The sequence below is a fragment of the Mizuhopecten yessoensis genome, unplaced genomic scaffold, assembly GCF_002113885.1.
Source record: "Mizuhopecten yessoensis strain PY_sf001 unplaced genomic scaffold, ASM211388v2 scaffold5193, whole genome shotgun sequence".
Taxonomy (NCBI): domain Eukaryota; kingdom Metazoa; phylum Mollusca; class Bivalvia; order Pectinida; family Pectinidae; genus Mizuhopecten; species Mizuhopecten yessoensis.
The window spans coordinates 1,302,881-1,320,125 of NW_018405926.1; the positions used below are offsets into that span (position 1 = coordinate 1,302,881).

General features: G+C 35.0%; 1 protein-coding gene across 2 annotated transcripts; it reads left to right on the forward strand.

Annotated features, from left to right (window-relative positions):
* The first annotated feature begins 1,356 nt into the window (after window positions 1-1,356).
* On the forward strand, window positions 1,357-16,704 carry LOC110450379 (1,5-anhydro-D-fructose reductase-like). 2 transcript variants are annotated; one of them, XM_021497864.1, is made up of 10 exons: window positions 1,357-1,577; window positions 6,078-6,245; window positions 7,250-7,366; window positions 8,288-8,374; window positions 8,595-8,711; window positions 9,744-9,859; window positions 11,388-11,475; window positions 14,553-14,636; window positions 15,481-15,563; window positions 16,129-16,704. In XM_021497864.1, the coding sequence occupies exons 1-10, from the start codon at window positions 1,470-1,472 to the stop codon at window positions 16,169-16,171; spliced, it is 1,011 nt and encodes a 336-aa protein (XP_021353539.1). In that variant the 5' UTR covers window positions 1,357-1,469; the 3' UTR covers window positions 16,172-16,704. The 2 variants fall into 2 exon arrangements, with proteins under 2 accessions (XP_021353539.1, XP_021353538.1); XM_021497863.1 differs by lacking the exon at window positions 1,357-1,577 and adding an exon at window positions 3,638-3,839.
* The last annotated feature ends 541 nt before the right edge of the window (window positions 16,705-17,245 follow it).

Consider the following 17,245-nt stretch of genomic DNA (forward strand, 5'->3'; position numbering starts at 1 on the left):
AAGATGAAAAGGAAAGTCCTGGTAGTGCATCTTGGTAAACATGTCGCTGACACCACTCAGAAGGATTTAACACTAAAGATTATCCGTCCTCGTATTATGACAGACATGTCAGTCAAACGCCCGCCCCTAGAACGAACTAAACAATGCCTGCCAATTTAAACAAAACTGATACTCGTCTGTTTCCCCAAAACTATCGTTGTTCGGGCATACACCCTAGTACAGTCAGACTTCAGCGAGTTTATTTGCCGGATACCGTTAACACACCTCTATAACACTACATCTGCAAATTTAATATTAAGTGCTGGATATTTAAAGTTTTGCTAAGGTTGAATTTAGACAAAATTTGGGACCTCTGTCTTTTTTTTATTTTGTCCTCCCTACTCATTCCCTCCAGCAGTGTTTCCAAAATCACCATTGTTAATGATCATTGGCTAGTGCCAAAACGTTAAACCTTAAGTTTTGAATGTTAAACGTCCGCGGACTCGTGATCACGTGAACATGTTGACATAACTCTATGTACTTTATATCGAAATGTACAAACCTACAGCTATGCTTAAAAACTGATTCACTCCTGTAACTTAATACTGTTAATTCCATCTCAAACATCGAATCACGAGTGTTGCCCACCATTCCATATATTCTTCCGCGTGACAACGATTTGCCGTTCCATAAGTTCACCCTCTGCTATTCATTTATTCCTTTCTATGAGATGACGCCCCTCGTGGTGTGTGTCAATTGCCGTCAAAAAGGCTTATTGTGGATCGAATCACTCCCAAACGCTTGGCAACATGTGTTTGCCCATGACATTGCTAGGTGAACGTGGTCTTCCAACGATATCTTTGTCACTCGTGAATGATTTTGCTCATGAGTGATCAGATATAGCTGATATTGTTTATTTCACAATATTTATCCAAATTCAACAGTAAGTTAAGCATAAGCATATTAAGCGAGATATACCAACGTGTATCTGAGGCTACATCTGGGACCTGTGTTGTCTCCCTCCCACTCCCTGCCCAGTCCTTCCTTTAAGCGGGGTCTTCGTAGATACCAGATCGTATTATCATAGTTGTTACGTATCGACTGTAGACCCTATTTGTTTTAATTATGCGTCTTTTTGTCCAAGTATATACTGCAACGTCAAAAGAGCTAAGGCTGCGCGAACTCGTGGTAATTTAAGCATGTTAAGACAGCTCTACGTTATCAGTATCACATTAACAAAACGACAGCTCTTTAAAAAATTAAAATTGGTTACCATTGACAACCACTCTCAGTAGCTACGCACAACTCAATCTGATTCTTCCAATCTAAAACATTATAATCGTATGTTGAGTCATCGTTCCACAAACTCACCCCTTGGACTCCATTACATTGCGTTCCATATACTCAACCTGCGGAGTTCCTTTCTATAAAACAGCGCTTGCTCAATATCTCGTCCATTCCAGCACGGGAAGCAGTCGTCTATACTCTTGATGCACAAAGGATTTCTAGAGACAGACACCAGCATGTCGAAATCTACCACTGTTGTGAAATTGAATAATGGCATCAATATGCCGTTATTTGGACTTGGGACATGGCAGGTAATTTAACTAATGATATAATATATAATGCATGTTTTAACACCTTTGTTTAATTATATAAACATGTATACATTGCAATACTGTCTTTGTGTAACGTATTGAGTGTATTAAAATGCAACATGAATATAATTTTCAGTATTTATATATTGCAAAGTTAAAGTGTTGGATGCAAATGCAATCTCATTGTAGTTTAAGCTTACTTTTTAAGGGTGTTATATGTTATACATAGCGTGTGGGTGGTACGGGGTGTCGTGTCTGCAATATTAATCTGGTGTTTTTATTGTATTTGACGGTTCGCTGTAGTCACCACAGGATTTGTATCACATGTATAACTATACAATAAGCTTAGGTAACGCAGCTTTTAATTTCAAATGGTAAAAATCTTATTAAACATGCATAGCTTGGCGATAATGTAAGGGTCCCCGTGCCGCAGTAATGTAACTAAGAATTGGAATCTGATATTTTTCCTGCATGGCTATAAATTTGATTTATTTACGGATTTTATGCTAAAACTGAGATGGATTTTAGCTAAAAGTAATCAACAATAGTATTTTAAATGTAAGAAATCAGTATTGCTCACCAGGATTCGAACCGTAAACCTCTAATGGACTGAAAAACGAAAAACCGGAATTCACTATATCAGAATTACAAAATTTAAACAGTCCCTAGGACCGGAAAAGCTAAAAAATCTGATTATATATATATTAAAACGCAAAAAAGTGAAAGGCAGATATAACCGATAAACACAAAATCTTCGCCAGGTCGGTATCAATTTAATGTGTACGGGATTTTGTTTTCATTTCTTTTTGTTGAAACGTGATACTTGTTCAGCTCTATAGAGCTCTAATTCGTCTGATGTGTAAAAAGGCGTTTTAAGCCTAGTAAGCTGACAATCCTTTATTTCGCTGGCATACATGTATTTAGATTACTCCACCGTTTAAACTCACGTTTCCGTCATTAACAGCAGACACACAAAAGACATGGCCGCGGATTATATATCAGGTGAACTGTGCGGTGCTGGGTAACCAGTCACTTCAAACTTACGCCTTATTTTCACTTGAATTTTACTTGAAGCGACTTAATGGATGGTTAGCTTCAATTTGAGATCAGTTACCTCTTGGGGCGTGGTGATAAATGAAAAACTATTATGATTCTCCTACGACAAGACATGTATTCCTTTTGCATAAGGTACGTTAGAACACAAGATTTGAAAAAAAAATGGTTGTTTGATTAGATTTACAATTTTCCAGATATGTTGCAATGTGTTACATAATGGGTATTTACAGAAAGATAACTAATAAAAAATAACAAAAAGGCATGTGATTGAGTTTCCCTAAAGATATCATACAAATTTTTCGAAGCACTTCCTTTAAGACCTTTTTAACAAATTTTCCCTGTTGTTCCATGCTTACATTTTGGAAAAATCTTTAAAATATCAAATATACAGTTGATATTGCTTGACATATATATGGCAGTGGCTTCTGTTCCCTGAAAATAGCAAAAACATCAATGTTTTCAGAATTTGCTAAACCCAAACATTGCATAACACAGGTAAGTATTATGTATTTGATAAAAGAAATCCATTTCAGGTATGCTATTTAAATTCTTAAGACTTTTGTTTCATACCAATTAAATAATTAACATTTGTTATCTTGTTGGTAACATTTCTGTTACTCCTGAAAACAAATACAAAAAGTGTATTTGAAATTTAAACTTCTGTGAACAAGTGCAGCACTGAGTTTCTGTTGAATCTGTAAATGTGTACTAAATAACCCTCTTCAAAGCACTGTTAGCTTATCACACATCGGTTGTGGATACTACTGGTTCCTGTACACTATTACAATAATTACATACGCTGCTTATCTGAGCTAATGCTGTCGAACACTCGCGGTTCTCATAAAATCTATAAAGTTCACTTATGGGGTCGACAAATTTATAGAAAAGGCAAGTAGAGCACTGTGACGTAGAAATGCAAGTTAATTCAGAATATAAAAATGCAGAGTAGGGTTGTCTTGTTTGTTAGTGTCAGTTTACGTCAAGGTCGCGTTTAAATAGCTCTGGAAAATTTCACATAGCAGAACACTAAATTAGGTTAAGTGAACAATACACTTTGTCACCTGTACATACCTGGGCTATATGTGCTCGATAACTGACAGTTGTTCACGGGACATTCTAACATTGATAAGCATGTCGATATCTGCAACGAATATAACGCTGAACAATGGAATCAAAATGCCGTTGTTTGGGCTCGGGACGTGGCAGGTAGGAATTTTACAGAAATATGACAGCTGCTGCAGATTTGTAAAAATAAATATATCTTTCACACTTTTGTGTTTGAAGAAAAATGATCACTTTAATCTCATATACGGTAAATAAAACTCGAGCGGAATTTTGAAATCACTTGGTCTGCCACAATGGTTTACTGTGGCCTTCAAAACAAGATTGATTTATCGGAAATTTTCTTTTTATAAAAAGCCAATCCAATACGAATAATAATAATACCTTTATCATACTAAGTCAATATAAAGCATTCCGCTCGTGACATATTAGAGTAAATAGTTTGTTCAATAAGCAATGCATATATGACAGCACAAACGTACGGGCATTGTTTTTGTATGTGTGCAAGTGGGTCGACTGTTTAGTTGGTTATTACGGTCAAGCGTCTATAAACAGAGCTGGGGTCTATTGCATGTGTGTGTATTTAAAGCGGTATGTTGATATATATGCCTCCTTTTGGTAGCATATCGTGTACGTCCTATTAGGAACATTAATAGATATGGCCATTTAAGGACGTGCCATGCTTTGGTTGTGAAGCAAAACCGGATATCCGGAGAAAAGCTATCTATCTGGACCAGTACATAGGCCTCGGAGCCGGCGCGGATCTGATGTTGACTTAAGTTTTATACATTTATGATGATTAAATTAAACACCAAATCTGCATACATTTGATAGGTTAAACTAGTTGTACTCACGGGTTCTATTCCCCGATCGGACGTGAACAGGTTAGGGTCACCTGCCCGACCACATGGGTTTTCTCCGGGTACTCCGGTTTCCTCCCACACTAAAACCCCCACCGCGCTAACATCCTGGTCAACAAGAGTGATCAATATGAGTTTAAATAACTTGTATCATAATTGTTGCTTAATAAATAAAGTTTATATATATTAATCGGTGTAGTAGTTATATGTTATCAGGTCAACTTGGGTTAGCCACAACTCTAGATTAAATTTTATCTCTGTTTCAATAATCACTGTTAAACACATCAAACACAATATGTGCCCAAACGGCTAATTTTACATTTTGGTTGATAGTTAATCATGAATCATGAAAATTTGACATCATGTCAATTATTTTTGATCAGGAGCACATTGCAAGACTTTATTTTTAAAAGTTTATTATCAGGAAACACTGGCATTTTAAACAAATCAACTATCACAAAATCAACCTCAAGGGAACGAAACTAGTTTTACCAAAAGGAGTAACATCCATGTCAATCTTTGTTGGGAAAGAACCGTAGACTCGACAACAAAATCCAAAGATACTTTTGTTGTCACAATTAAAAACGATGAGATCGATATTAATATTAAAAATATTTCTAATGAGATCACGAAATGGAGCATACAATTTAATCATTATCTTTGTTCTTTTTCTTGTCGAATGATACATATTCATACACTATTGCGATGACATGTATACCGTTCTCTCACAGCTCTGGTATATTTAGATATATTTTGAAGTATTGTCTGTCTTGTCTGTGTGTCTATGGGTACCCGTGTGCATATCATCACATGTCTCAATACTTTTTATATTCAGTTTGACTTGTTGTCATGCTTTATTCGTAAGGTATATAATAATCGTGCATCACATCTTGAAATGGTGGCCATGTAATACAATAATTGCATATTTTTTCTCTCCATGTGTGATAACCATACATTATTATATAGAAAGTACTTCTTGTTTCGTTCGCGTAGCCAATATTTCGCGGTTGTCCCGATCAGAACTAGATCACTGGGATTGAAATTTTTCGCATTATTACCAAGTAAAAATAATGCACTTACAGGTATACTTTTGTATTTAGGTAAGGGCATTAATTTTACAAGTGTTTTATCAAAATAACGCAAAATATCATATCAACTCATGTTTTATCACCATTAATTGGAATTTAAAGGGTAATTGGGTATTTTTGTTTATCTCTGTATATGCATTTACATTTGCTTGGTATTTAATATTACGCTAACTTTGGCGACCGCGAAAACAAAAGGGAAATAAAATCACCCGCGCGATTGAAAACCATACTGTTAATAAGTACCAAATTTGTGTTATGGCTAATTGTTTTATATTGGCAGACTTTCAGATTATCAAAGCGTCAAAGTTAGATGTGAAAGATGTTAGGAAAATGATCCTTGCTTCGTTTTATAAAATGAAACAGGCTGAGCATTATTTTGTATTAAACTATCGTTGATTTTTTTCCCCATAAATATCTTGTTTTAATCTACTTAGAGTAAACCAGAAGAGGTGAAAACGGCCGTAACGACCGCCCTGGATGCCGGGTACCGTCTCATTGACACGGCGTACAACTACCAAAACGAGGACGTAATAGGTGAAGGCATTGCCGAGAAATTGAAAGGCGGCAAGCTCAAAAGGGAGGACCTGTTTATAACAACAAAGGTAATAAAGGGGAGGGAACCATTCAAAAGGCGCATTAGAAATAAAGTTAGTAATAAATGTGAAACAATCAAAACATGCGCTTATTAGCAATATGATATGAAAGGTGGGAGGGGGTGTAAGAGAGTAAGGATGCTGCAGAAATCACGATGAATGCAGACCAGGTTATTACAAAAAGAAATGACGTGTTACTTGCTATATTGTTTAATCAAATCAATATCAATATTTGAAACAAAAAGGCATTAACCTGATTAAAACGAGCAAAGGGAAAACTAAAATAAGTCCTAGTTTTTAAATCAGTACTCCTGTAAGGCAGTATAGATTTCGAAGTGTTTGCCCCAAGTATCACCGGTAAGTCATTGAAGGACGAAACTGCTGTTGATGTGACGTGAAATATTATTTGGCATATTATTTATATATCATCATGTTTTAAAGGTGCAATCACATGTGTGTTTGTGTGTGTGTGTCTCCGCGCGCGCACGTGTGTGTGTGTGTGTGTGTGTGTGTGTGTGTTACGTTAATAATTCTGAGTCTAGTGAAATCTCAAGCTGAAATAGTGGCTCTAAAAACTGCAAGGCAAATTGACATCATCTTAAAGTTTGATTTTATTTACCATGTTGAATAATATTGGGCTATTAGAAATTACACATGGACTAGTAAAATTTGAAACTAATTACCCAACTGATTAGTTGTGTTTAAGGTAAAGTACACGTATAAGGTATAGTATCACTGTTAATTACGCTACCACAGGTAGGCGAGCTAACCGATACAAGGTTTATATGTAGGTCACTAGCCTCGCTCTCAATTTTAGGACGTGACGTTACTCGACTTTGATCCTGTTACGTAACTGGTGTTCTCGATAAGCATAAGGCGCTTACTGTTTCCAAAACATATATCATATTCTCGTCGTACCTTTTCAATGTTCTTCCAGTAAACCTATTTTTGTGCATTCTTTTTACTTTTAAGTTGAAACGTTTATAAAAAATACATGATATGTTCACTTACAGTTAGGAAACATCTTAACCCGGCCCTCTGACGTTCAGCAGTCCATGTCTGAAAGTCTAAAAAAATTACGGCTCTCCTACGTAGACCTTTTCCTGATACACATCCCTGTAGTGCTAAAGGTAAGTTGTAAGCTTCGTAGAAGGTGAGTTCCAAGTACGAGTGTGTTTACATTACGGTAATCCTATATTTTTGTTTCAGAAAGAGTGCAGAATGTGATGTAGATACCAGTTATCAATTACGGAGCACCTTCTGTTGTCAATGGTTAAACATATGCAGGAGTTCAGCATCCATTTGGCATAATTTTTGTGTCATATCCTGTTAAAATCCCATTTTTATCTCGAATCCCTTATTTGGCATTAATTTCTTTGTTTGTTTATTAACTATTCGGTTTTATTTACCTCCAAATGCGAGAAATTACTTACAATTTAGTATTCCTGCGTTTAGAGATAAGATTCACAAGCACAAGTAAACATTGAATTATTGTCACAATGTGATGAAAGAAAGTTAATATGTATAGAAATAATATACATTATTTAGCAAATCCTCTTAAATTGTCAATCTGAACTTAATTAAACTGTTTACATTGTCAGTAATCAATTTCCAAAGTCTTTCCTGCCCTTTTTTATCAAAAAAGTAAAGTTGCAGATAATTTGTTTAGTTCGACTCGTTTTTGTACAGTTTCGCAACTTAATGTTGAGAATAATGTCTGTACTATTTCTTCTTACATACTCAATGCTTTCACTGAACGGATGTTTGATTATACGTTTGATTGTCCATTATACTTGCCGAACGGTCCTTATTTTCAACTGTTTTGCTTAATGTAAGATTTTAGTACTTTTAAGACATATATCTATTTTGCTGCGCTAACAGAACATCTGGTAGCGTATTGGTGTTTTTGAAAGTTGCAAGGAACGCTACCGTCAGACCTACCTACATTTTTGTATGTATTCATTCCCCTTTTCGTTAAAATGAAAATAAATTAAACTTTCACTTAAAAGAACTGGTATCTAAATGAAAACGTTTCTTCTTTCTTTGATTAGAAACAAGCCGACCCTAAAATTGTATTTCCCTTCAAAGATGGCCAACTAGACCATGATGGCCCTGTTGACTTTGAAGGCGTATGGAAGGTAAGTTATAAGGCTTCTTTGAGTTTAATGCATAACTATTTCATTCGTTATTGATACATTAGATCAATTCACGACTTTCCATGCTGATTGTCGTGAGTTTGATTGACTTTATAAGCAGTGTAATTCAATGATTATTCAGTCATGCGATCAACAGCTGTATGGTTCAAATGTTAAACGTTTGCTTTGCACTTTTCATATGTCCTATTTTCGATGTATTTAGGAAATGGAAAAACTTGTTGACGAAGGGAAGGCTAAAAGCATTGGCGTATCAAACTTCAATGTTGCACAAGTGGAACGCATCATGAAATGTGCACGTATTAAACCAGTGGTGAATCAGGTAGGTTCATGTTCGCACGTGAGTTACCTCTTCTGTATCATTTTCCGGCAGAGGAACAATTTTTTTTTGTGGAAAATAGCAAAACTATAAAATCGTTTGTTTTTTTAACATGGATACTCTTTCCTTAAACATATTGCTTTTTAAATTGAAAGTTCTTCATTACGATTGGTTACGGCGTTATATGTATAGGAATGGTATATTATTTAAATACTATACTTTTTCTCTTTTCTATTTTTTTCTCTAAACAAATCTGTAGATAATAAAATGAATATCAATTCTGTATTATAAGTAGCTATAGTTATCTGTAATTCGGATACGGATGTGTTATGTTATTGTGTCGAGGTTATGGTATTCAGTTTAAAATGACCGTGTGCTGGCCCTTATCTGCAGTAACCGATAGACGTTAACTCTATCAAAAGCAAAGGATGTTTACGGAAAAACATTATCAAAATAATTAACGAAAGAGTCATGGTACTGAATTTCCTTGTATGGTCTTAGCACAAACTCCAAGCTTCGATATTTCAGCCAACTTATTTCTCACTTAAAATGGGTCGGTGTAAAACATCCACATTGCCCGGACATCTTTGAATAAACAGATAAAAAGGAAAATAACTTGTTAGCCGATCTGGACGAGTTAAACCCGACCTGAATAGCCTAAGCGGTACACCGTTCAAATTTGAATCAATATGTGTCAAATATGTGACAGCATTTCCTACTGGATTGGACAGGTCACATGGCGTAGAAACTACGTGTTTTTCGCCGTTACTTCCATTAAGCAATAATGATCTATCTTTTTCTCCCTCTTTCTGCCATTCTCTATCTTTATGAAAGTTTAGGTTAATTCATTGTATTAAATGCTTATAGTTTCCTTCAAATTGTTTTTAGATTTGTTCCAACTAACTTGTAAGTAAGTATGTTGAAATACACATTCCCATTTACAAATCATCGGATAGCTTGATTAAACACGTATACATGTTTCCTTACACGAGGCCTTGCCTATATAGAGTTGATATTTACGCCACTTTCCTTCAGGTTGAGTGCCACGCCTACTTCCCGCAGAACAAATTAGAAGCTGCCATGAAGAAACATAACATAGCGATAATGGCTTATAGTCCGATTGGATCCCCCGGCAGTGCAGCATTTACTACGTGAGTTTGTATGTAAACATTATAGCACCCATCCTCGATGCTCAAGAGGTAACGCTCACTTTAGCTCTTTGACTGGCAACCAGCCCCTAAGTTTTTTATGAAGAATTTCTCGACTACATTTTACTACTAGCTTATCTCCCCCTAGTTTAGAACAGACATCCAAGTGATCAAAATTATTAGAGTTAGTTTTTTCTTAATTATTTAATATTCTAGAGACGGTGGCCAGTCTATTTAGCTCTGTGCACCCATGGAATATTTCAGAACAAATGCGGATGAGACAAGAAGACTAGTTTGATCCTTCGATGGACATCAAAAGAATCTGTATGTAGGACTCTTGCCTTCAATTTTGCCATGACATGTCCCAGAGGTGCTGAGGGCGACATTGAGCGTAACCAACAGAGTATCGAGGGTGCGTAGCACCAAAAGATAAATATATGTATAAGCCAATGGTCAAGGGAAATTAAAAGCTTAACTGTAAAAATACATATTTATTGGGATTTTTGCCTTCTTTTCTGGTTCGGCACTTTAGTTTTAACAAATCGTTTCTAATAAAAAAAAAATCCACACAATACAGATCTATTCATGAAGCTTTTCGAAGAAGTAAAATTTATAGATACATTTATGATGAATTAAAACAAAGAGAATAAAACTACATCGAGGTCTACATTTGATCCGGGTACTTGAGACGGTCACCATCAATTTCTGATATGCCTGTTCATCGAAAGCAAACTAGCTCTGACCCACTACAGTTGTATCCAAAATGAAATCATGAGAGTATCCTTCAAGATAACAAATATTACCATGGAATCATCTAGAGTTACGCCTGTAGTGGGATAGTGTTCTTTAATTCGATAGCAGTTTACTTTTACATCTCAATGATTTTACCTTACACCTGTGGATATCAACGTATTACTCGTGTAAAATATCTATTTATTCTACTGAAAAAAAAATAAAAAAATATCACTGGCAATGATGTCATTTGTTCCGAGGTTAATCACATGATTGACGTAATTATTCGATCTCATAGATTTGTGTTGATTTCTTGAGAGAGAAAATTAACGGCCCCTACGATTGTGCTCTTATTTTTATGATATCCCTGATATTCATGTTTTTGATGTGTATGTTGACAAAATGTACGGCTTCTACACTTGATTTGTTTATGTATTTTATTTTTCCCCACAAAGCTGTATCTGGAAGAATCTCGATTAAGGGGTTACTTTTCAAGACATATTTATCACAAAATCTACAACTGTTGAAATGTTTAGAACCAGTGTTCAATATTATTGTTGAATGGTCTTGGAAATGGTACAGGGACCGATCGTGGACATTTGCTCTAACATAAACCTAGATTATACCTACTAATGTAATAAAATGAAACTTTTAATGCAAAATATAGTTTAATGGAACTTGTTTGACATTCTGAATTAAAAAACAAAACAATTGCTGATTCAAATAATTATTCATCATGTCTTATTTAGATGATACCATTTTTAATATTTAACATTTTGATAATTTGTTATAAATACAGGATACCGGGCGAGGCGCCTCTGCCTGTGTTGCTTAAAGATCCTGTGGTGGCCGGGCTAGCTACAAAGTATAAGAAGTCTCCTGCTCAGGTATACATATACTATATACAGTTTTGTATAGACTGTATATATAAGGAAATCATTGTTTGTGTATGATACATTACGCACGCATATTGTCAATGTTAGATGCATTTTAATGTAAAATGTCAAATAATGCATCTGATATTTTGGTATGTTTTGGTCATTAGTTCATTCAAACAATATGCTTAGAAACCTGATAATTCTTGTTCAAATTACAAATCAGACCATGGCAACAAGTCCAAGTTTTGTGTTGTAAGCGAGGCATTAGTTTCGAGGCAGGAAAATATACCAACCCTTAATGATGCATTCCCGAATATTTTAATTATTAATTTCAAGCTCAATGTATTTAAATGTGTTGACACTCCACATTTGATTATCTAGGATGTGGTTAGCTGGTTTATAAGCACATATTTCGAGGTAGTGTGTACTTCAAGTGCTTTTTACAATGAAAGTCAATTGTCTTTAATTGCTGTAAATTGCGTTAAAGAAAACCGCTGTATATTTTTGTGTACCTCTTTAATAAAACTGTACCGAGTCTGCAACAAATAGAAAACAAAATGATACCTGTTTTCGATTAGCACATATTTTATATAACAACAACTTAACATTTTAATAGCATGGTTTAATCAAATAAAGCGGAATAAACTCAATACTAATCTAGATACAAGTTAAGCACTGCTCTATTATCAGTGTGACCTGTTTCAAACCCCTACGTGGCCCATTTCCGGTGCTTCCCCATGCGCGAAAGCGTTCTGGGAAATTGAGGCCGCGTACTATCAACAAGAATATGACTAGAAAACCCCGCGATATCAGTGTTTATTACATGAATACTAGTGAAATATCATGCATTTTCCATTTGATAAACACATATCTTCAATGCAGTGAACAGATACGAAATATTCTTTCTTTACATGTATATATATCATCCATAATATTGTCCTGTCAAAACGGTGCATTCTAATCACTGCGCAGATTTTAAGTTTTAAGTTTAGATGAAGCGACGGCAGAATCAGTGGGTATGTGGTTCCTCCGTTACAACGTACAATATTGTATTTACATAAATATATAATTTGAATTTTTGTTTAGAAATCTTATCATTTGATAGCAACAAACGGCAGAATAACAGTGAGAAACCCAAATAAGTTGGGGCTCTGTGTCGTTTCTGTGTCGTTGTCAAGCGTGACGTCATTAGAACCTGGCGTAAAAAAAACACGCTTCAAATTCCCGCGCTTCTTTGATGAGGGAAAGGATTATTTGCGTAAAAATGTAATAACTACAAAATAGTTTTCCCGTTATATACGATAGTTATATTTCACCCATATAAAATGAATATATGATTACAACAAAAAACCCAGAGTTGTGGCAAACTGTGTCTTCGAAGCAGACCGAGAGGCTACAACTTCTTTGACAAGTATCCTCAACCAGATACTAACATTTTATATATTATTCAATTACAGAGGGACTATGATTGACAATTTGACCAAGAACACAGTAAAAACGTAAAGCAACAGTGTATTATCAAATAGAATATCTGTAAAAATTGCGACATATTTGAATCATTTATACGTTTATCCCGCACTCAATAACTGTATCCTTTCTCTCAGAAGATGACGTTGTTATCAAACTGTTAACATTTAAGCATGGGACAATTACTGGGTGACAATAGTGCAACATGTCAGGATATTAAGAGTAAAAACAGAACATTATAAAGTTTAAAATTAATGCAATTAATATCTAAAGAATAAATTCAAATTAGCCTGACTTGTTCCTTCCCGTATTTGTTGGACTGGAAGTGATTGCTTTTTATCAACAGATTTGGTGTCCAGCAGCTTTGCTGCATTTTCTTGTTAAATCAATGCTTGAACAATAATCTTGTAACTTATGTAGCAATACATGCTATTTTAACGAGGAAGATATCTACATTTCAAAGGAGGTTAGAAACCTGTTAATGTTATTTATAATACATTTGAATGCACGTGTAAACAATAAGCAGGTAAATAAGTAAAAGTGTTTAAGTTAAGGATCATAGTACCACTGCCAAAAAGTATTGTGAAAAACATTCCAATACGACTGTAGCTTTGATAAATCGTTTCTGAAAGAAAACTATTCCTTGCGGACTTTTACGAAAAAAAGAAAAGATCACACCAATAAAAAAAGTCAACAAGAGTGTTATGACTGAAAAAAATCAGCGGGGCATGATCAGGAATCGAACCCTGAACTTCAAATTGTTATACTCTAGCTGTAACTGATTGAGCCACCTGGTCAACAGAAGTGTACTAGATAAAATGTGCTACATTTATAACCAAACGGAAGTTAAGAGGAGGCTACCGTATATAGAAAACGGCAGTGCAGGTTGATAGGGATCCTGAAAATAAAACATATTAGGGAAATGACCCTGAGAAACCTCATTTAAGTATTATATAAATCTCTAGACAGAGTTGTCGTTCCTTATATTCACATACAACTCTGGGTTGAGATTTGTACTATATGCAAGATAAAATACGCCATTGATAACATTCAGCTGAAATAGGAACAGTGTTTATATGAAGCTATGAAAAGAAATCACATTATATTAGTTATATTAGTGTTCTCTATCGATGCCAGAAGACTTATACGTCATGTTCACAACCATCCATAAAATATTAGAGCTGTTCTACGAAGATGGAAAAATAAACCGGCCAAAAGATATAAAAAAAAAATAATGACAGATATATCTCCTCTGTAATATTTCGTATTTCGCAAAGAATTGCGATTACTCCCAATCTGTTTGGAACAGTAACTGCTCTCATAAGAAACAATAATATTAAAATGTGAAAATAAATTTTTATTAGTAAATCAATAATCCGCGCTGAGGTGTATTGCTTTATTTGTAGGCTGTAGAGGCAAAACGTACGTGAAATGATAACGTCCAAGGTATTGTCCAGTAAATACACTTTTTTTAGAATTAAATCTAAATATTAACGGAGTTCACAACACCCCAGGTGGTGTAGACATGGGGAAATATGTTGCTTTCAATTTTTGATTAAAGATATATATTTATATTTGAAGTATTTGAAGTGTTATAACTTCCTCCGCATTTTTTTCAGATTCTGATCAGGAACTTGCTTCAGAGGAATTTGATAGTCATCCCAAAGAGTGTGACACCTAGTAGAATACGTGAGAATGGAGACGTGAGTAAAAAAGCAAATGGCTTCAGTGAACACACGTGTTAAGTTCGCCCCTATCACACGCATAAATAAATACCATGCACATTCCAGGGGAGGAATAGTTACAGGAAGCAAAAAAAACATGTTTTGTTTAGTGAATCAGCAGTAATGAAAAAAAGAGTTTTTAAACAATCACAGTCCAAACATATATCTGATCATATTTATTTTTTACCGACCTTGAAAATAATGCGAGAATCATATGAAAGGTAGACACAAGACGGACACATTGTGATATCACCTTAACAATGGAGCTATAGCTGCAGCATGCCACAAATAAACGCATGTCATTTTGGCATTTTGGCATGTGCTTGATAAAGGTTTGCGTGAATACAGCAGCTTTTTTAAATTCAAAACGAAAGCTCACGAATAAACGAAAGCCCACGCGAACACCTCAAGTCTCAAAGGTTGTTTAATTCTAAAGTTTTGGAGTTTAAATTCGATGTCAATCATAAAGAAGCATCTAGACGAATAAATGGGTAACATGTTTATAGATTTCATGCCATGACGTCAGCGTCGGGTGTTCAAAAAATATGGGAAGTACATGCACATTCCAAATAATTATGAGTAAAATGTATATTATAAACGTTGTAACTTCTCAAAAGAGATCTCAGTTGCTATCAAGGTCACTGCAAACCATCGGGAATACGAAATCCAACAGCAGAGTCTATCATATTGTACATGTATATAAATAGATGAACTGAGGACATGAGCATGTGATTGCACTTTTAACATTTTAAGTAAATGATACTGTTAGCAAAAATGAATTACATACTCACCAATCATAATGTGCATTGTTTATATATTTCAGGTTTTCGATTTCAAGCTTTCCCCCGAAGATATGACCGCTATCGCAGGCATTAACAAGGAACTTCGACTGTTAAAATTCCACATGTAAGTAGCAGCTGAAATAAAAACACATACCAAAGCGTTTAGCTGATATAAGCATACTATTTTTGTAAATGTCATTTATCAACCAAATTCAATCGCCAATACTGGCACCATGGATTTCTTCTAGAAGAACTATTTATAATTGAAGTATTTGTATACAATCTTAGAAATTTCCTTAACTAGGCAATTCCACACTGTAACAGCAGTCAGTGGGATGATTTCTTTCAGCTGTTTCGATTCGCTGCATTGCTATTTATTTTCCTCTCCCTTAATGCAAAAATCATTGACTGTGCATTGAAACTTCACAGGCAACATCTATAACTGTCTTAACTTGTCGTTTAACATAGAAATGTTTGCGACAATGATATATCTAAATAGTCTATGTATGCTTTATGCATCGACGCTGAGTATCTTGTTACGTCACGTTGTGCGTTAAATGTTACGAAGAAAAATGTAGTAACAGGCAAAGTTTTATGCACATATTTTATTAAGAAACAAAATTGAGAGAAAATGAGCATGTGTGGAAGTTATTTATATCATATCAACAGCGATGTTTTTAATATTTCAGGATGAGCAATGCACCCGATTTCCCATTCAACGATCTTGTATAGATGATGGAATGGAACATGACCTTTACTGCATCAGCTGTGTGCTGTTTGTGTAGTTCTATGGCATATTTAATGAAAATAATTAACGATTAGTGACTTTTATTCATGGTGTCAGACGTATGGTTCAAAGACGTTTTGATGTTCGATGGAGCAACACAAGTTTCCATCTTAGGTAGAACATATGTTTGAACAATCATGTGTTTTCCTATAGTGTCGTTATTACCGTGTTCTTCTTACACAAACATCGGTTCATCAGAACTACCCACCTTGGCCATCACGTGATCATCACATGATCCAGAGCATGTTACTTTTCGACATGGTCTAGACATCACATTCCACAAGTTGTTACCTATTTATTGAACGTGTTTTTAAAACACCAATCATTGCACAACAAATGCGATATAAATGCTGAGAGATCAGTGCCTATATGTACATGTTAGTGTGAAAATGATATATATATGTTTAACTTACCAAAAAGGACAATTAATAGCGCACAGTCGTAATATTTGCATAAATAAACAGTATTGGAGTGTCTATGTGAGTTGTTATTTTATAATCGTCTTAACGCTGCGTCCGTCATTTTTTTTTAACTGCTTGGAAGTTAAATGTTGTATTTTAAAGTACAACATATGTTTAAATGCTGCCCATTACTTATTGCATTTATAATGCACAAAGGCACAGAACAGTACGTAAGTATTTATTTTCGAATATTTGTTCAGGGATACTGATTCAATGAGACAATTAAAGTGATAGCTAGAGCTGTATTACTCCGTCTTTTTTACGTATGATGCCTAAAGAATGTCGGACGATCTCTAAGTGTTGGATTGATATGTTACAACGGGACTGCAGAAAAAAAGTGGACAGAATAAGTGTTCACTATCAACATTAGGTACGTTCGGCAAGGCATCCCAATAAATAAGATAGTTGATTATGACGGTGATGCGATAAAAGGCACTTTTTACACGAGTAAAATGCAAAGAGTTAACAAAAGCAGATAAGATATATTCGAAGTGAAAAGGTTTTGAAACGTCGCAATAGAAATGACATATCGAAGGTATATGTCAAGTGGTTCGGTTA

Bases quoted from the DNA above. Each gene is read 5' to 3' on its own strand.
- LOC110450379 (XM_021497863.1), top strand. From the start codon at position 3,714: ATGTGCTCGATAACTGACAGTTGTTCACGGGACATTCTAACATTGATA. The intron at 8,375-8,594 runs GTAAGTTATAAG...CGATGTATTTAG, and splicing joins ACTTTGAAGGCGTATGGAAG to GAAATGGAAAAACTTGTTGA. The intron at 11,476-14,552 runs GTATACATATAC...CATTTTTTTCAG, and splicing joins ATAAGAAGTCTCCTGCTCAG to ATTCTGATCAGGAACTTGCT.